Source organism: Paralichthys olivaceus, chromosome 15 (genome assembly GCF_024713975.1).
Source record: "Paralichthys olivaceus isolate ysfri-2021 chromosome 15, ASM2471397v2, whole genome shotgun sequence".
In the NCBI taxonomy this organism is placed as follows: Eukaryota; Metazoa; Chordata; class Actinopteri; order Pleuronectiformes; family Paralichthyidae; genus Paralichthys; species Paralichthys olivaceus.
The window spans coordinates 23218142-23239541 of NC_091107.1; the positions used below are offsets into that span (position 1 = coordinate 23218142).

At 40.2% G+C, this 21400-nt stretch overlaps 1 protein-coding gene across 1 annotated transcript in view; it reads left to right on the forward strand.

Annotated features, from left to right (window-relative positions):
• The first annotated feature begins 1565 nt into the window (after positions 1-1565).
• The window catches only part of LOC109642007 (myotonin-protein kinase), a 38284-nt gene continuing 18449 nt past the window's right edge, over positions 1566-21400 (forward strand). Inside the window, exons 1-2 of the mRNA XM_020106628.2 lie at positions 1566-2170; positions 18338-18429. Of these exons, the coding sequence (XP_019962187.2) occupies positions 2005-2170; positions 18338-18429 (258 nt within the window). The 5' untranslated portion in view covers positions 1566-2004. The remainder of the gene's footprint in view (positions 2171-18337; positions 18430-21400) is intronic.

Sequence of the window (21400 nt, forward strand, 5' to 3'; positions counted from 1 at the left end):
TAGCGGGACAGTTCTCACTTTATCAGCCACCTGTGGTCCACACAGCCGCTCCACAATTTTCAGGCAGACGGGCTTGATAAGCTGTTCTCCAATATTGTGTGGCTTTTTAGCCTTGGCAATTAATAGTGAACACTCAAATGATGCCTCCGTGGCTCTGTGTAAATCACCAGTTGCTCTTTCATAAGCGCTTCTAATGTCCGTAGATATTGTTGATAGTGCCAGCTGCTTCTTCCTCTCAAAATATTCCCGTCTTTCACCAGCAGTCTGGGGGTGTTAAGTCTCCTGGTCTCGTTTGAGTTTGCTTGGCTTCATGCTGTCGTTAGCTAGCTTCTCACCACTAATGACACATTCTGGCCGAAATGTGTCCTGGCTTTCCATAAAACCCAAATCGAGGTAACTGTCCTGATATTGCCTTGTTTTTGTAAAAGACCTCTTTTTTGATACCGAGGATGTATCATCACTTTTTCATTTCCCCGACATTTTGTGTGATGCTAAACAATCGACCCGGTAACGTAGCCGGTAGTCCTGACGAGACTGAATGGAAGTTCAGAGGTCACAGACGAAAAAGAAAAAAAGACAAAATATATGTTTTAATTTTTTTAAAGACTTTTGATTATCAAATTGAGTGTCTTATTGGGATTTTTTAAATGTAATATGCACAAATATATTTTTAATAACTTGACAACTTAAGAGCAGACAAAGCTCTGCGCACCCTCTGCCATCTCTGGCGACCCCCTGTGGGGGGCGCAGACCCCAGGTTGGGAACCACTGCCCTAGACAACATAGATATGAGAAAGTCCCCACACTGAATCAGATATTTGGTGCTATAGGAATATAACTGAATTTAATAATATTGGTTTGAATGTCATTTTGACAATGATTTTGTCTATAATGATTTTCTCCTACACCCTACATGCTTGCTGTCTACTCACAAAAATTCCTTTCTAACACAACAGCAATTGCTTTCATATGACCATGTTAATGATGTCCTGGATTGATTCTTTGTGAATTTCTCGGTCTGATGTTTATTATGCAGTTTTTGTATGTACTGTTGTGATCATTGTGAAGAGGAAATGAAAAATGCTGCATCCTTCAAAAAAAGAGTGAGTGAGAGAGAAGGGGGTGGGGGCATTAAACAAGGAGGAGTAAGTGGGTGACAAAGGGGAGAGGGGGTGACACAACAAAGGTAAAAAAGAATGAATGGATCTAAAAAAATATTTTTACTGTTGACAAAATAAAAGATTCAAAACATAACATGAGTGAAAAGAAATAGCTCTGATTCAGGTCAGTGGTTCATATTTGCTCTGTCACAGGGCAAAGAAAAAAGGAAGAAAGGCAAACAAGGGCAGGTAAAAAAACATGTTGTAAAAGAAAAAGAGGAATTGTTTTGCATGCACATGCTTCTATATTAGGTTTCACTGTTGTAGTAGAAAAAAAGGGTACTACTTTGAATAGAGGGAGTGGGTAGAGACACAGAGGGAGACCCAAACACCAAAAAAGGTCTTGAGTCAGAGCTAGAGAAAATTAAGGCTTGACAGATGTTGCACAACCATGGAAAGCCACAGGAAGAGAAGAACGAGGGCAACGACAGAGACTGACAGACAGACACAGAGAGGAGGGAACTGACTTATAAAGACAAAACGGAGAGAGGAAAAACGTGAGAGGGAACATCACCTACTGAAAGAGCATGTTTGCATAGAAACAATACAAACTTGAACAATGATCAAACTGAGCAGGTAAAGACAGAGAGCAGGTCAGGCGGAGGTAAGGAGAAGGGTTAGATTGTGATCCAGAAAGAGATCCCAAAAGGTGACCGTATGTTTGGCATGGGTGCAGCCAGAGAGAGGGTGGGCTGTTACCGTTATTCTCAAGAAACCAAATAGAGAAACTGTAAAGGAAGAGGATAAAGATGTTCCACCTTAAATTCATGCAAATTCAACAACTCATGGACATCAGGTTTTCACTGCTATTCTAAACCAGCACGCACCTCACCCATTGGACATTATGTCGACCAGCCCTGCCCTTGATGCACCTGACGAGGCTGGGGACCCACAGACCACAGGACCTGTTGGTCTCACGACCATGTTGGATCTACTAGTGGGGGTCTATCAGGAGTTCTACTCCTCACCCTTTGCAAGGGAGAAGTATGTATCTCGTTTCCTGCAATGGGGTAAGTGTTTTCCTCTTATTTGTATGTGTGTGTGTGTATGTGAGAGTGTGTATTTACCTTTATTGTTTTATTTAATTATCATCATTATAATAATAACACATATTAACTTGCTGACCTAAACCTTACTCAATCTGTTATTAACCTTACAAGTACACTTTGTTTGGTCCCTAATCAAGAACAATCAAGCAGAAAAAATGCAAATTCTGTGGGTGATGAGCAGGGGCGGACTGGGACCATAATTCAGGTTGGGAATTGAATTCCTTTCCAAGCATTTCAAAGCACCATACCTCTAATTATAAGCAAACCCTATTTGTTGATGTAATGGTCTGTATTTATATAGCACTTTTCTAGTCTTGATGACCACTCAAAATTCTTTACAGTACAGTTATGCCATTCACCCATTCACACACATTCATAAAGTGCATCTATGGGCAGTACTTTTTTCTATGAGGGGCCATTCTGGGCTCAGCATCTTGCCCAAGGACACTTCGGCATGGGGATGGGAAAACTGGGATCGAGCACCACTGACCTTCTGGTTGGAGGACGACTGCTCCACCCCTCAGCCAAAACGGTAACCCAACGTAACCAAAGTGGTTGGCAATGTAAATCACTGCCCTCTGCTATCTTTTCAGTGATGTCATTATTGTCCAGTGTCATAAGAATCTCTAATTTGTTGCCACAACCAAAACAGTGAAAATATGTTATTTTCAAGGGCTTTTATATAGAAATTCTACAACAGATTGTCCTGATATTTTCTCTGTGACAATCTGAGGTGGTGAACTCTCATTGTGAAGTGGAATTGGTCTGTGATTTTTCAATGACCGTCTGTTATTTTGTTGCTTGAAGTCTTTCTTCATTGTAAAGTTTGTGTAATTATTCACTATTAATTCTTAATTTTCTCTGAAATTGTTTCACATGCAGTCATTAATTTCAGTTGCTATTTTTTATTACTTCATTCAGTGCAATTCATTTTGGGTATTTTAATCAATTAATTAATTTGTTACCTCATTAATAAAATCATGTATTCACAGTCTGAACAAATGTGGCCTCCTGTTTATAGGGAGGTATATTTTATTTTTGAAATCACTCTAACAAGTTCGACCATGTTTTTTGCAATAGAGGCTGGCTTGACCACAGTCCTGTACTGCTGTACAGTGTGACATACTTGGTCCCTTCCTGGTAAACATTTTGCTTATTTTGCAGTTTTTAGATGTGTCTGAGGAAGAACCTTTCTCTTCTTAATTCTATCCCCCTGCTCCACCTTTCCTTTTTTTCTGACCACAACCTTCCATATTGCTGGTGTGGCTACACAAGGCGTAACGTATGAATTAGGGCAGTGTAAAGGATTTAAATCTGGTTGCTAGACAACATCACCCTGGGAGTTTCACCCGGGGAAATACTCAAAATATAATCAACCCCAAGAAAGACAGAAAGGGCACTTAGGTCTATTTGCTAAAAGAGGCAGAGACAGCGGTTCAAGAAAACAAGATCAAATGATTAACCAAAATCTACAGAATCAAATGAAATGCAGAATCCAATAACCTAAATAAACACAAATTAACAAATGAATCCCACTTATTACCAAAGGAAATAAAGACTGTACTAATAGACCAATCAGTGTCAGGCGAGGCAAAGCAAGGCGAAGCAAAGCAAAGCAGCAGTGGTTTCTTGTAGGTTAGCCGGCGCCATGCCGCTGCTAGGCTATCTTTACCCTGCAATACAAAGCAAATATATACATGAGCAACTTACAATGACTGGAGGAGGAAGCTAAATCCACCGGGGGACGTGACGTAACCCAGCCTCTGGCAAGCAAGAGGCAGACAGGTGCTCTTTGCCCGTATTTATACAGCATTCTCATGCAGCGATTGGCTGGGATCGGAAACCAGCTGAAATTCACTAAGACCAAATCACTGCATACTGCCACACTGGCAACTTGTTATAGTACTATCATAAGTGGGCGCACAGCTGCTACAACAATTGTAATATAATAATTAATAATTTGGCACAGACAGATGTCAAGTCCGACATCATTATGTTAGTTGCATCGGTTGCCAGATAAGTGGATTTGACAGGTCTGTCAACTCCTGCTTGCTATATTATCAGTTCAAGGCAGACCAAAAAGGAAATGTCTCAGTTGTCCTGATGTGCAGTCCACCACTAGTGATGAGCAAGAAGAAGAGCTAAAGAAATGCTGAGCTTTGTGCTACAGATTAACTTTGATGTTTATCTGAAGTCTGATTGTTAGCGTGACATTAAATCTACTAGCTACTGAATACTATACCTTTTGAACAGTCCACGGTCTTAAGAATAAGGCTATACACCCATACTAATGAGTTTACTTACAGAAAATACAGCAAAAGAGCAACAGTTATGGTAAAAAATAAGAGCATGGATTTCTTTTCTTGGGGCGAGAATGACGTTGAACTTTAACTAACAGGAAGTGTATCATTGTTTCCAAAAGTCTCAGTTCCTATCCATTGATTTTAGCATTTTCGAACTAAAACATGGCCAACAGCGTTTCCAAAAGTTCTCAGTGTTTGAGGCTTCAAAAACTCCAGAGTGGTAGCTAAATACTGTATGTGTTAGTGTTCTTTTAGGCTAATGTTGGATGTCTCTGTAAATCACTAATTATATTCAGTGCCAAATGTAAGGTGTCACTGCAGGAAGTGACGTGTCTTTTTCTAATCTGATGAGCCCTTTAGCAGGACATCATTTGTCTATGGCTTTTAAAACCTATACAAATGGCTATTGCAAAAGTAAACCCGGTTTCTGAGCTGACAGATAAAATAACTACAAAGAGAATGATCATGGTCAAGGTTAAAATATTAACTATTGTTGAAGAGCAGGATATTATCAAAAGCCTGATGTTTTGTTGATCCATACATCTTTCCTGACGTCCTCCTGTGAACTTTGTTATTCCAATTCTGTGCAACAATATATTAAGCTAGTAAAGTACTGCAGGAAATACAAAGGCAAATCAAAAGGAAAAGATGAGACCATTGGAAATATCAACATTTTCCCAGAAGACAACTTCTATTGGACTAACATGACAGTATATTAACCCAACTTTCATCAAAAAATTAAGTTCCAGAAGAACCTCCACAGTTTCCAAAAATGTCAAGAAACACATCACAACTCTGAACTTTGGTAAGTTTTCTGCTGTGCTGCATTAAAAATACACAAAATTTGCCAGTTTGTGCACATTTTTATGAATTTTATGAATTAGACTAGATATTATTCTGCAGCCATCTGTGCAGAACGCTGTGCCGATGAGCACCTACCTTTCAAATGTACTAAATATAGACGCAGTCACAACCACCGCAATTATTTTCAAGCTTTGTAAATGCAATTGCGTGTGCTAAATTAAAGTATTTGCGTTGACTCCTCCCAACACCAAGTATTGCATCTTCATCAAGGCAAACTCACAAAATGAACAGCGTGTGTTATTTTGCACACAATCCTGAGTGCGCACCGTTAGTAGATCAGCTTGCATGATTTTTTGCAGGTGAAATCAAGTTTGCACACGTTTTACACACCAAAAACCTTTAGCAGATCAGGCCCAATGTGTAATGCCTAAAAACTGCAGGAAGCCATCTACTGTTGCTCACTCTAACTTCTGGCTGCCGTCTCTGCTTCAATGGTGTATCTATTGGGTCTCCCTTGTCCAGAGCCGGTTCAGACCTCGATGGGGCCCTAGGCAAAATTCTGCTAAGGGGCCCTCCTAACTGAACCCCAAAATTTTTCAACAGTCGCCCCTGACACCCATAGCTTCCACTCATCCCCCCTTTAAACATATTGCCACCTGTTGGTCTAACTCAAAATAAATACAGAACAAATCAAATCACACTAAATGTGTAAACAAACAATCATACAGTCTTAAATGTTGGGCATGTAAACATTTTAATGTTTTCAATTACTCACCATTAAAAGTGTCCCTTTCTGCACTTTCTGGATGCAAAATCATCAATAATGTTGTCATATGATATTTGCTTCCCCACATCATGGTTGATGCTCATGATGGCCAAACCACTCAGACGTTCCTGGGACATGGAAGATCTCAGATAGTTTTTGATAATTTTCACTTGCTGAAGCTCCTCTCAGCTGAGGCAACGGTCACAGGCAGAGTGACAGCAATTCTCAGGGCTTCCAAAGGTTAGGATAGAGTTCCTCCAGATTTTTCTCACAAAGGAAAGAAAGCAGCTCAAAGGCAGTCATATTACCTGATGGTAGGTCAGGTAAATTCTTGATTTTGTTTGCCAGACCCACTCCACTGATGTCACAGTCTTGGTTGAAGGTCAGAGTTTTCTCAAGTTCCATACACTGAGCCTTTAAGGAGTCACTGGACATCTGACATGTAGTGCTGAAGTTCAGCACTACTCCATATTTAGTCTTCACCTGGTTCAGAGTTTCAAATCGTTCATCAATGGATGCTATTGTAGAGTCGACCACAATGTTAAAGAAGTTGACTTCCGCAGTGCATCAGCTACTGACTCATCAGGTGCTTCGTAGCTAAAGTGCCGCTTGCGGGATCTCAGCCTCTTGTCCTTCAAAACAGCTTCTACATTCATTTCCTCACAAATGCTTCTGGCTGTTGTCTGGGCATCTGGGAATCCAGTGTCCCGGTATAGAGTGAGAGAGGCTTTTGCATTCGAGATTAACTGCACAGCTATGTCAAACTGCATTGAAGCAGATTGGAGGAGCTTGTTCACTGTATTTGTTCTTGACAGTATCTCACACCACACTACAAAGCAAATCAAGAAGCGGTAAGAACCAACTTCCTCTGCAAGTGACTGTGCCTTTACTTTGGCCACAGGATCATTAATCTTCTGTCTCGCTTCCAGTAGTTCTTCTCGAATCTCAGAAGCCTGATACCTGACTGCATGGACACTTTGGAGCCTCTTCTCCCATCTTGTGTCACTCCATGACTTCACTGTTATATTCACATATTGTTTCAAGAGATTCCATCTTTGTGTGCCAGCAGAAAAAAAGGTGAACAGCTTTTGTACATAGCCAAAAAAAACTAACAGCATCTTTGGAGGATTTGGCAGCATCTGCAATGACGAGGTTTAATGTGTGTGCACCACATGGGACAAACACAGCTCTGGGATTCATTCTCAACAGTCTGGCTTGTACTCCTTGGTGTCTACCTTTCACATTGGCCCCATTGTCATAGGCTTGCCCTCTGCAATTGTCAAATGGAATTTTCAGATCAGTCAGCTTATCCAAGATGACTGTAGACAGATTTAAGCCAGTTGTAGCATCAACCTCTTTTAGAAAGTTTCCATTATGTGGTTGGAAGAGCTTATCCGATGAACCTCTGAATGCTAGGCTTCTTTCAGCCAGAGACTGTGTGATACTTATGAGGCATGTAAGGACATCTCGCCATCTCTTTCTTTCAGCCTCCAAAGCTGTCATTTCTATGTGGTCAAGTGTTTTTCCACGACTTAAGCGCAGATCAAGTTCTCTCCACTTAATCATATTGCTTGTGTGTTCTGGACTACCCTCATGCTGCTTCAGAATGGCATTAATATTTGACCAGTCATTATTAATTAATTGTAATACACAGCGTTGTTTTTCACTGAGTATGAAAGCCAGCTCCTGGTTATCTTTTCACCATTTGACAGCCTTCTCTGTAATAATCCTGGATGGAACCCTCTTCTGGACTTGTCTTTGGGGTAAGAAAAGAGCTTCTGATGCTTGCTGTGCACATGTGGTTGTGTGAATAGTGGCTGAGGCTGCCTGTTCTTCCCCTCTGCATGTGACTCATCTGTGCCGGTTGAAGGTGTAAATGGCTCATCTGCGCCTGTGCCTGCACTGGATGATGAAGCTGGCTCTGTCCCTCCACTGGCTGACTGGCTGGAGTCTGTGCTGCCTGTCAGAAACTTAAGCACCTGTAAATAAGGTAACTATTATTTCAGCTCCATCAAATCAGCTGCATTTGTTTTACTTTCATATACTTCAAATGTAGGTGATTGTTTATATTATTATTTAATTATTATTTATTTAGCACTATTGTCATAATATTTCACGAGTTTTATTTATTCACTAAGACATCTATATCTGCCTGTGGGCTATCCAAGCAAACAATCTTAGTCAATATTTATCCATTACTTTCCATTTTGTATAAGTGCAGTTGTACTACAACTAAAATTATAGAAGCCAGCAAGACGCATACGGAGACTGGTGTTCACCCAGGGCTCACCGCCCTGTTAATGTCAGTTAAACACGGACTAGTCCCTCCCACTCTCCCACCCGGTGAGGAGAGTTACATGACTGCTGTTCCCGCAGTTCATTTTTATGCAGTTTTTTCCTCTTTTTCTCATTCCGCGAGGGATAACTCCGCTTCATATTGCTGGGCTGATGCAGATGCACTGGGAATCTGACATGCGCGACAGACGGTCACGTCGTCATGTTTTTTTAACATTTTTTTCATGGGGCCTCTATTAGTTTGCGGGGCCCTATGCAACGTGCGTAGTGTTTGTATTGGGTGAACCGGTACTGCCCTTGTCTCTCATTATCTCTCTTGTGAAGACTCGTACGCTGTGAGAGCATTCAGGGTGTGCATAGGCAGGAAGGTTGGTTAGCAACAGAGAGGTAAACCATTTATTATTTTCATGTAGTCCAAATGAAATAATTGGTCATGTTTATTACAGTCCTGTGAGAGCCAGGTGATGATGTGTGCAGGCTTCACTCTCCCTATCAAAATAATGAAATTCAAAAGATTCAAGATTCAAAGATTTTTATTGTGAATACAGAGTTTCCCTGTGAATTGAAATTATTGTGCTGTCCTTTCTGGAATACCGACCAAAATTTACATTAGAATACAATATTTACATAAAATACAATATGAACATGTTAAAAGTAAGGCAGAAACAAGGCGAATGAGGTGAATAAGGTGAGGATGGTGCAAAACTGAGCAGTGCAAATTGAACAGTAAGAGTGAAAAATGTAATAAAATGTATACAATATAAATTTAAACAGTACAAATGGAATACTTTATGTTAAAGTGCAGACCTGTGTTGCACTTTGTGAGGTAGGTTGTAGACTCCTGTCAGCTGTCTAGGAGTCTAATGGCAGTGGGGAAGAAAGAGTTTTTTAGTCTGGTGGTCCTACATTCCACACTTCTATATCTCCTGCCTGAGGGTAGAAGTGTGAGCAGTCCATGTTGGGGGTGGGTGGGGTCTTTAAGAATGGAGGCAGCTCTCCTGTGAACCCTGCGGTGGTAAATGCTCTGCAGAGAGGGCAGTGAGGTCTTGATGATTCTGCTGTCCTCACCACTCTCTGCAGGCGTTTGCGGTCCATCATAGATGTGCTGCTGTACCACACGGTGATGCAGCTGGTCAGTATGCTCTCGATGATGCAGCTGTAGAAGTTGCTGAGGATCTTAGGAGTCATCCCAAACTTCCTCAGCCTCCTCAGGAAGTACAGCCGCTGTTGAGCCTTCTTGACCAGCTGTATTGTGTTTAATGTCCAGGTGATGTCCTCACTGAAGTGGACCCCGAGGAACTTAAAGCTGCTCACCCTCTCAACTTCAAGCTCCTCTACTTCCTCATGTCCACTATCAGCTCCTTGGTCTTGTCAGTGTTGAGGGTGATGTTGTTATCCTCGCACCATGACACCAAACTGGCCACCTCCCTCCTGTAGGCCACTTCGTTTCCCCCAGTGATGCGTCCTGTCACTGTGGTGTCATCTGCAAACTTCAGGACGATGTTGTCTTTGTGGGAGGCGACACAGTCGTGGGTGAACAGGGTGTAAAGGATGGGGGCTGAGGACACAGCCCTGTGGGGTGCCGATGTTGGTGATAATGCTGGCTGAAGTCCTGTTTCCAATCCTGACAGACTGAGGCCTGCCAGTCAGGAAGTCAAACAGCCAGTCACAGAGGGTGGAGATCCAGGATGTCCGGTATGCTGCTCTGGATGTGGGCCAGCACTGCTCTCTCAAAGCTCTTTGTGATGAAAACACACATGCATTGATAGTCAAAATATATAGCCTAATAATCAGTTTATTTAATTTAAAAAAATCTGAAGTTGAAATATTCAGTTTTCAGTATTTAACCAAATTTAAAGGACACTATATGTTACTATGAATTTGAAACTTTAAAACATTTCCAAATCTATATCAGCTCCAAAAACTCCTGGTGCAAATAATAAAAATAATAATAATAATGATAATAACTGTATTTGTATAGATCTTATCTAAACAAAGTTACAAAGTGCTTCACAAGAAAAATAATACAATCCATGGATAGAAGAAGAATACATTATAATAAAAGGTATTCAATTCAGTTACATTTTTTGGGCCACAGAGCAGTTTAATAATCACATTTGAGCTCTGTAAGAGTGATTGTTGTAATGAAAATAATAATCTTCAATTGTACGTTGGTGTCATCAAGTGTTTCAGCCTATTTATCACAATAATGTTGAGAGAGGCGAGAGGCTAAAGGTAAATCTGACTGGCTCCTGCCTTGTATGGCAGTGCTATTAAAGCCATGTGGCCCGCTCAGTAGATCAGACATCATTACCTCTGTGCCTTTTTTATTCTATTTATTTATTTATTTTTAAACTAAATTTAAATAAATACCTACTTTTAAAGGTGGCAGAGTCAGAAGCTGTCATATTAAACCCAACATTTCCCACAATGAGCAAGCCCATTGGCAACTGTGGAGAGGTTGGGGTGAGTGAAGAAAAATGGGGAAGAGAGGAGGTGGGTGGCAATGAGGGAGTAGAATAGAAAGAGATATGGGGTCTGGAGAGGGGAGAGGGTGCTCAGGAACATCATACGTGAACTCTATAAGTCTGATTATTGTAGTGAAAGTAATTAAAAGTTACATGTTAAAATTGCTTTCCTATAAAAATAAGTTTTGAGCAGTGATTTAAAGATTGGTATTGAGTTTGCAAGCCTTATCTCACCTGGCAGGGAGTTCCAAAGCCTCGGAGCCCTGACAGAAAAAGCCCGGTCACCTTGAGTGGCCAGCCTTGACCTAGGGACAGCCAACAGGGACAGCCTGGCCGATCACAGGTTACAACTGGGATTATAATGAGTCAAGAGCTGCAAAATATAAGTAGGGGCCAGCCCATGTTGGGCTTTAAAAGTTATTAAAATAATCTTAAAATCAATCCTGAATTTAACTGGTAACCAATGAAGGGATGCCATAATTGGTGTGATATGAGCCCTACAGTTTGTATTTGTTAAAATAAGAGCAGCAGTGTTCTGAACAAGCTGCAAACAAGTTACCAGGGTTTGGCTGAGGCATGTATACAGGGCGTTGCAATAATCCAGGTGGGAGAAAACAAAGGCATGTAATACCTTTTCTAAATCAGCGAGGGATAGAACCGATTTGATTTTTTACATGTTTTGTTGATGGAAGTAGCAAGATTAAATGATTTGATTAACATGTGTTTTGAAGTTTAGATGGGGATTGAATGTGATGCTTAGATTTTTAGCTGTTGTTTTAATATTGGCTGCCAGGGGACCGAGAAATGATGAGTTTTATTTGAGTTTAACTGAAGGAAGTTAAGTGACATCCATTCCTTAATGGTGGATAGGCACTCTCTTGGGACATTTACGCAGCTAACTTTGTATGGCTTGAAGGACAAGTATATTTGGGTGTCATCAGCATAGGAATGATATGATATCCCATTAAAGTGGCTGATGATGTTTCCGAAAGGGAGCATGTACAGCGAGAATAGGATGGGATCAAGAATAGAACCTTGTGGCACTCCGCACATCAGTGGCGCCAGGGATGAGGTGTTATTTCCCATGGAAACAGAGATTTGTCTGTGGGAGACATGTCAGATGTAAAATGTATGCGGTGTAGTAGCACTTTAAGAATGTGTAAATGCATTAGTTATAAAATAAATTTATTCAAGTAAGAGAAAGTCATTCTTCCCCCCTCTTCTTATTGTAGCTAAATGGAACATCCCACCTGAGGTTGGATGGAATATCAAACCACACCATTACACACAGCTGTTTGCAGCATGCATAGCAATAAGGTTATATATCTCTAATGGATCTCATCCATCTTGTATTAAGAGACCTAGAGTTGGTGCTTATCTTATCTTAGGACCTCTCACCTTTGGAGCCATGGGTCCACCTGCTACGTATGTTGGACCATGAGGGAGGCAGGAGTGCCTGGGGGGGACCAACGCACCCTTGGAAGACCATGCCAACGTCCACGTGGAGATCCCTGGGCTGGATTCAAGCCCTTGACCAGACACTGTGACTCAACCCCCCCCTTTATTTCCTTTTGTTCCCCTATATTACTTTTTCTTTCTCCATCACCCCAACCAGTCCTGCAAGAGGCCGTCCACACCAAGCCCAGTTCTGCCTGAGGTTTTTTCCACCTGGGAGTTTTTCCTCCCCCCTGTTTCTCATGTTTGCTCAGTGTGGAACAAGTTGGATTTTTGTCTTTTTTAAGATCTTGGGCTTTCGTTCAGCACCCTGAGACAACTGTTTGTTGTGATACTGTGCTATATAAATAGATTTGATTGATTGATCTTGATGAGGTTGTCAGGCACAACCTGACCTTTTACCCGCCCCTTCTCATTGTTGCCTTGCAGTCTGCTCTCCTGTCTCCTTGACATACAGTGTGCCCTCACTGCTTGCACACTCATAGTCTAGTCTCTCTTACAAACTGACCAAGCTGCTGTGGCTCCTTCCATGCTGTATGAATGGCTCATCAAAATGGGACACAGACATATGGTTGTATTTCCCTTTTAAAAAGATATTTTTATGGGATTTTTTTGGACAGCACAAATAGAGTTTTATTTAGGCTGAACACAGATCAGCTGTTCCTCCGATGTGAGATGCTGTAACATAGAGAAACAGAAGGCTATGTGCATAGTCACGTGACAGACATGATGGTAAACACAAGTTACTTCTTCATGGTTCTTCACAGAATGTTTGGAGTCTGCGAGAATACTGCAAGCGATCTGAAAAATGGTATTTAAACAACTTCATTACAACTTCACAAAGTCATTAGTGACTTTTACCAAGGCTGTCTCTGTCCTGTGATGAGCTCTAAACCCTGACTGTTTGGAGCTTTTATTTCACAGAAAAAAGCTTGCATCCTATTTACGAAAGACACATGATATTTTATCACAGGCTGGATATAATTGTACCACGGGGCAGAAGTGGCGTTTGTCTGAATGAGTTTGACTGTCTACTCTAAGAGAACCAGATTTAGTGTGGGCGGCCATCTGCCTCGACCGGTTGGGGTGAGATGAGATAAATGGGGAAGAGAGGAGAGCTTTATCAAAGAGGGGCGAGAAGAGCTGAAGAGGAGAGAGATAAGGAAGAATTGTCTAACTGACTTCTGTTTGAATTAATTGGGAGAGGAACCACAACCATAATTTCAACAATAAAGAAATACAAACTAGGTTATACTTTTGGGGGCATTTTAGGTTTCACAACATCACCTCAGAGTTTGGGAAAGTGTGTTTTTGTTCTTCTGTCACTAATGGACAACTGGTTGTGTTTTTTCTTTGCCTGAATATTTGCCATACACTTTATTTGCACCATACTCTCTGTCTGATGTATAACTGCCTGTAAATACCATACTACTCACAGAAGCCGTATGAACATTGACCTTAACTCAGTTAGTTGGAATGTCAAGGGCCTGTCTTTTCGGTTTGTCTGTGTAAATTGTGAAATTCAATAAAAAGAACTTTGAAAGAAATCTTTCCCAACATTTTCAGGATCACTCAGCTCATGATGCTTCTGCAGTCTAGTTTTTATGAGCTTAGTGTTATTGGAAGAGTTATACTTAGTGTGACTCCAGTGTGTCATCAGTTTGCCATGATTCTGGATCATTTGAGCAAGAATGCTCAAAATGTTCTGACCCTACAATTATTTTAGTAATTTCTTCATTGTTTAACAATAGTGCAGTGCCTGTTCTAAAATGCTTGTTTGGAATGGGCATTTTGTGCTCACTAATGCCAACAAATGATTATTAAAATATAACAGACCTCCAATATACTGTAACAGGGCTTTATATACAGTGGATGGTGCAAATTGCTAAAGAGTAAGTGATTCTATGAATGTTGCTTCCATGATGAAGATATGCACCCCTGGTACTGTCTGTGTCAGTTTGATGAAATAAGAATAACAATTTTGAACCCCAATTTGACCACTGTAGTTTATCAGAGGAGTGGTAAATGGTGTGATTTGTAAAGCACTTTTCTAGTCTTGATGACCACTCAAGTTTTACATTCACGCACTGAGAGACACATTCATGCAATGCATCTATGTACAGCAGTCTCTATGAGAAGGAGCAATTTGGGAAATACAGGGATTGAACCACTGACCTTCTGTGAAGAGGATGACTGCTCTAACCCCTTAGCCACAGCCATCCTGTGCACATTTTTAAAAGAAGTGTTCATCATGCCTAGATTATCTGCACAAGCTGTCCTGTGGCTTAAGAAAACACTTTTACTCTGTGCCAACCTCACTGACTGCTCCAGAGTGCTGGCTGCCAAGTGTGAAGATAATAAGATCTTTTGCAGAGTTTGTGGAATTTGTAGCTTTGTATAATGTGTTCTGTAACAAATGAGTGAATAGCGTTATTCTCTCTTGTTGATGATATAAGGTACCAAGACTTTCTCTATGAAGCATTTTTGAAAAGCACTGGAGTTATTATATCATCCTGTTGGTAGAAAAATACAGTTTACCCTTACTTGAGACATTATCTGTACAAAAGTTAATGATCTGTATAAAATTTAAATGTTCATCACTCTGTTTCAATGCAAAATACAGCATCACAAATTTATAAGGCTGTGACGCAGCACAGATCACATAGCTAGGCCTGGCTACTGACCCAGTGCTACCATATATGCAGTTGCCTGATGTTCCAGGAAACCTGGAGCTCGGTAGCTGCAGTTAATGTGTGTTCTTGAAGTTGCTCTCTCTCTCAGTTTTAAAACAACACACAACACGGTGCCTATGACTTTCCTGCATTCCTTTCAGTGAGTGAGGAGGAGGGGAATGAAAATAAAAATATAGGACTGGAAAACTTGAGCTCTATTCATAAATGATAGCTGCTATTTTTAGCAGAATCGAGTGACTGCAATTCAGACAGTTGCTGTGCTGGGAAGGAACTCCCTTTATGGCAAACAGTCTTGTCTTAAGCTGAAGGATACAGTGAGCAGCAAACTGACTACATGTTTAAAAGAGGCTGGTCTGATTTGACCACATAAGAAAAAGGAAATCCGAGGAGGCACCATTTATTTTCACAGTTCCAAAGGTCAAGTCATTTGCACAGATGTGTTTACACCTTATCACTTTATCCAGCTTAAAATCACTTGAGAGAGTCTGAAAAGAATCGGGTGAGTGGTGGAGGTAGGAATAACCTTCACTTGGTGTACGTATTTGACTTTGGATTGGTTGTGGTTTAGGAAGAAGAGTGGGCCATCTACTTATCATGTCAAAGTGTCCTTGGGCAAGACACTGAATGCCAAATTTACCCTGATTATATGAGTGAAATATAAGCTCTAAATGAATGTGTGAGTGTGACTTCAGTGGTTAAAAGTAAAATATAGTCTATTTACAGTTTATACAAGACAAAATACACTGCTCAAAAAAATGAAAGGAACACTTAAATTACACATCAGATCTTGATGAATTAATTATTCAAGTTGGAAATATTTACTTATGTACATTGCATTATTTGTTGAGAACAAAATGACAACAACGGTCGATGGAAACCAAAATCATCAACCCATTGAGGACTGGAATCAAAACCACACCTAAAATCAAAGTGAAAATTGAAATCATAGGCTACTCCAACTTGCATGAATTCATCACGACAACTTATAATGTGACTCAGTAGTCTGTATGGCCACCGTGTGCCTGTATGCACTCCCGACATTTTACCATGCTTCTGATGAGTCAGTTGGTGTCCAGGGCCATCTCCTCATAGAACTGAAATTTTAATTAAAGTAAATATATAATTGAATATGGATGAATGTTTGATTAAACTGTTTATTTATATTATATCAGCATGTATACTGACATGACCCAAAAAAGACACAGGAAATATTTCAGCCAGTGATTGACATGGTGCTCATGCTCACGTACTCAGGGGCAGATATTTCATCTCATTGTTGGTGGGGAGGAAATAGAAAGAAAAATTTCTCAAGTGCAATTCCTGAGGGGGCCAGTGTTCCTTATTAATCCAGAAGAAATTCCAATAGTATGGAAGCAACACCCATAAAGCAAATAATATTAATCAGATTAAGTTTTATCAAAGAAGCAGATCTAAAATATTTTTAATTCAATATTATTTGTATAGTTCCAAATCATAAGAGACTAGGCCATAAACCCCAACATTCAAATTTGACTCAAAAACATGGTCAATTACACCATGCACACACTCGTCATTCTAGCCAGCATCGTCTCTAATGGCAGATGAGACCAACAGACCCTTAAATATAAACAAACCTAAACTGTCCAGCAGTTTCCACTGGTGTTGTGGCAGCTCAGCTCAGCCTTCTCTCCATGTGTCTTTCTCTATCTCGTTTGAGGCTCGTGTGTTTTTCTCTCCTAGGCAGCTCTCCTGCTGCCTTTTAATACATGGAGAGTAATTGGCCAACTAACCTCTGCTGTGTCAATAAACTCTCCTGGAGGTGCTCTGACGTGCTACCTCCACAGTTTCTTACCTCTTCTCTTGTTTCACTTCCAGTACTTGTGTGTTTCCTGCCTTTGTGATAGTTTATCCCACCCCTGGTTGTGTGATACACCTGTATCTTGTTATTCACCTTCAGCTAGAGTATTTAGTCTATGTCATTCATCTGTTTGTTGCCAGTATGTTATAATTCCTTGTATCTCGTGCTTTCCTTTATGTTAGTCTCAATGGGTTTTGTGACCTTTGCTCATTTTTTGGACTCTTTAGACCTTTTGCCTTTGCCCCCTAGGCTCTGTCTGACTGACTGCCTGTTATAATTCCTTGTATCTCGTGCTTTCCTTTATGTTAGTCTCAATGGGTTTCGTGACCTTTGCTCATTTTTTGGACTCTTTAGACCTTTTACCTTTGCCCTCCAGGCTCTGTCTGACTGACTGCCTGCCTGTTACTGACCTGCTTTGCTTTAAAGGTAGTGATATCGAGTGTTGAAGTTGCATATTGCAGCTGAACACCACTGACCTCACCCTCCCCTTCCAAACATGAAAAAGAACCTGTGGCAGCCTTCACTTGTCATAAAAACTTAAAAGGTGTTTAGTTTGTCCAGTCTGGACTAATGTAAAAAACATGGCGCCCTCCTTAGAGAGGGTCCCCTCGATGTAAATATAAAGTATTTAAATATAAAGGGCCTTTTCTGGGGTAAAAAAAACTACAATGCATACAATTTAGATGAAAAAAACTAGTGAAAACATAATGAGGATTATTCTACATTAAATTTCTGTCAATAGTTCCCTTTCACCTAAATCTTACACACTGTACCTTTAAAGGAGTGTGTTTATATAGAACTGATCTGTTTAAAGTCATGCATCTGATTCCAAACTGTGTTCCAGTTATTAACTTTACTCTTGATGTGAATCTAATGTCCAAGTGAGAGTCTCTTGAGTTGGTCTGGACCTTCATCTGGCCCCTTGGTAAAAAGTCTGTAGAAAAGATTGAGCCGATGTGAGAACACAGCAAAAGATCCAGGATTGTCCGAGAGAAAGTGGGGGGATTGATGAAGTTTCTAACATACTACAAACGCAAAAATGAAACAAATAACAAACTGTAGAAAATAGAATACAAATATCTCAGAATGAAAAAGAGGTGCCATACACAAAGAAGACACTGGCATAGAGAGTTTGTGGTGGTAAGAGCCGAACATAATTCAAAACATTATGTCCTGCCTCTGCCTGGTCCATCACCCCTTAAACTGAATCCTTCTGATGATTTGTTGCTGTTGTGAATGCATCTGACCTGAGAATCTCCCACTGTGTTGTGCATGTTTCAACAGCAACCTCTAGATTAAATTCAATTCCTCTATTCTGAAGAATAGAAAAGAGGGGACACATATCACTTCCTTTAATGTTTTGTAAATCATCTAACTCAATGAATCTTGTTCGAAGTCCCCTCTTTAAAGCCTCCATTATCATTTCAGTCTTAGGCAACAGCTACATTATGGCACACACTTTTTGACAATCATGATCTCTCTCTCTTTCTTCTCGCCTCCATTACAGCTGAGCCTCTGGTGAGGCAGGTGAAGAAGACTCGCATCAAAAGGGAAGACTTTCACATCCTGAGAGTGATTGGTCGTGGCACATTCAGTGAGGTGAGCATGTGTAGAGCAGGTATCCAACTTTTTAAAATATTTTGAATCAGTACGATCTGACAAAGAATTGATTACAAATGTGTCTAGCAAAGTTCAAATATTTATTCAGGTGCTTTTAGACAATTACATTTGCACTAATAATTTCTAATTTGATAAGAGGTTAATTGTTTTTGGAACTGAAGCTGTCTACATTGGCACACCATTTTTTAAAACCTACTGTGTGGATTGTGTTCGATGTGTTCTGTGTGTGCTCCGTTCCCACAGATGGGTTAAATACAGAGGTCAAATTTCCCCATGTTGCATGCTGTGTGTGGGACCATAAAAAGGAATCTTAATCTTTTTACAATGTCAAACAAATGTAGCCTGTAGCTCAATGCCACTCATTGATCATATTGAAGAAAAGAACATGCAGTATAAGTTTAGATGTTATTTTAACAGTACAATAAAACAATGCTGTATATTTTGGTACAAGAAAACCTACAGTATACTCCATTTCTCTATTACAGTAAAACACCTTACTAGGTGCTAGTTCAGGCAGCTAGTTCAGGCAGCCAACTCAAGCTCCGCTGCTCCAATCATGTGACACACATCATGTGACATACCTCATTCTCCACAATCATCTATTATACACACCCACCTTATTAAGCAGCCTATTTAAGCAGAAATAAATTTCCCATCAACCCCTTTGCTTGCACCTGTCGCCTCCAGGGGGGGTTACAAGTATTTGCTCATCACTCCCATCATATCTGTGTAATCATATCGGGGAGTGATTCAGTCGGAGCCTAGACGCGAAAGACAAACTATGTTCTACTACCATAATAAACAGTTGAACATGAGTTTTCTGACTGAAATATCAAAGTTAGCGAAGTAATGTTGCAATCTCCTTCCAAGCAGATTTCTTTACCATGCCTTTATTTATTCCATTTATTTGTGATATTATAATTACAGTACACATAAAATTACAAACTGTGATTTTCTTTTGTGAAAATAAGTACCCTAACAATATTTCATACTAAAAATCATTGATTAAATGCTAGTCTTGTTTGCTAACAATTGTATTCATATAGCCCTTTTGCTCAGAGCCCCATCTTTGCAGATACTTGGTTTCCAAACAGTGAGGAGAATGCTGTCGAATAAGCAATTTTATCCCATTTGTTTTAATGGGCATTAATGACTTAATGATAAACTTGTATTTCAAAAGTTATGTTATTTTGGTGTCATCAATGCTGTTGTGACATGTCATGTTAAGTATAATACGTAAAAATTATGAAAATTATTAAATCAACCTCGCACACTTATATTGTTCATTTATGTTTGCAATTAATTTAAATACTTTTAAAGGATATGATTGTGCTATATAGGAAATTGATTTAAAGACTTCAGTGAAATAGTTGTTAGCTGTATATTGCTGAATATAGCGGAATATTGGGCCTGATCTACTAAAGGTTTGCACCCGTAAAAATGTGTGCAAACTTGATTTCACCTGCAAAAAAGACTTGCGAGCTGATTTACTGATGGTGCGCACTGAGGATTGCATGCAGAATAACACGCACTGTCCATTTAGTATGTTTGCCTTAATGAAGACGCAATATCAGGCGCTTCTACCCGAGTGTGCAAAATATTGGGAGGAGTAGAATCAAATAGGATAATTTAGCACATGCAATGTGATTTACAAAAAAATGCGATGGTTGTGACTGCATCTATATTTAGTATGTTTGAAAGGTAGATGCTAATCGGCACAGCGTTACACACAGATGGCTGAAGTTATTGTGGTGTGGAGGAGTCGGCATGGAAGAAGATGGAGAGAACAGGTTTTTTCTGCTCGTGTTAGCATGTTTAGATTGACAGAAGCAAAAATAATTGCTCTCTTGTCAGGGTACTGATGGCCATCGTCACACTGTGTGCGCTACAATGGCCCGAGTGTCGTGCCTGAGCGCTTGTGTCACACAGGACACAGCTCTTACCTCCTGCTCAATATTGGTCAGAAGCATCTCTTCCACCGGCCCCCCCACCTGTTTTATTTGCTGAGGTTTTATTATGAGCAATTTTCTCTTTTGTTCTACGTCTTATGTCCTGTCATCTTCTCTTAATTTCATAATTTTTTGTTTTACCCACAACCCACTTTCTCGCAGATACTCTCCCATATCCTGTTTCTTTGAGTTGTATTAATATTTCTTTGCTGTAGCTCAACATTCTTGTTTACCTCTTTTATTGATCCTGTACACTCCACTCTCCGTAATGCTCCATGGACGAAACCAGTAATGCAGGCAAAACACTAAAATATGTATTACAGCCTCTACCATGTTTGCACCTGTTATCATTTGCACAATTGCACAAAACACCCACAAACAAACAAAACCAGCAATTTTTTATAGTGCAATTAAGCACTCTTTATTAGGTATCTTAATAGATCAGACCCATTATCTTTAAAACCATGAAAATACATGTATCTGTTTCAGAACTCTCATTCGAAGTTTTGAAAACATAACATATATACGAGTAAATATAATAGAATAAATTGATGAAAATTAAATATTATCTAAATCATTTCAACACAGTCAGGAAGTGGTTCTATTCAGAATGATGAAACATATGGCAGTGGGGGAGGCTGTGGCTGAGGGGTTAGAGTGGTCATCCTCTAACCAGGTGGGCTATTCGATCGCAGTCTTCCCCAATTGCATGCAAAAATGTGCTTGGGCAAGATTCTGAACCCCATATTGCCAGAATGAAATTGGTCAGAATGAAAGTTCAAGGGTGTTTATTTATCCAAAACACTGGATGGGAGATGTGGTTGGACAATGGATTATGAAGGATATATTTCTGTGAAGTCGCCAGCAAGAAGGGAAGGCAGGATGACCGAAGGGTTGAATGCTGTAGGAAACGAGGAGAAGCATGGTGAGTACAGGGTATAACAACACAAGAGAATAACTCTGTTACACTAAGCAGAGCGGTGAGAACAACTACCACTGTA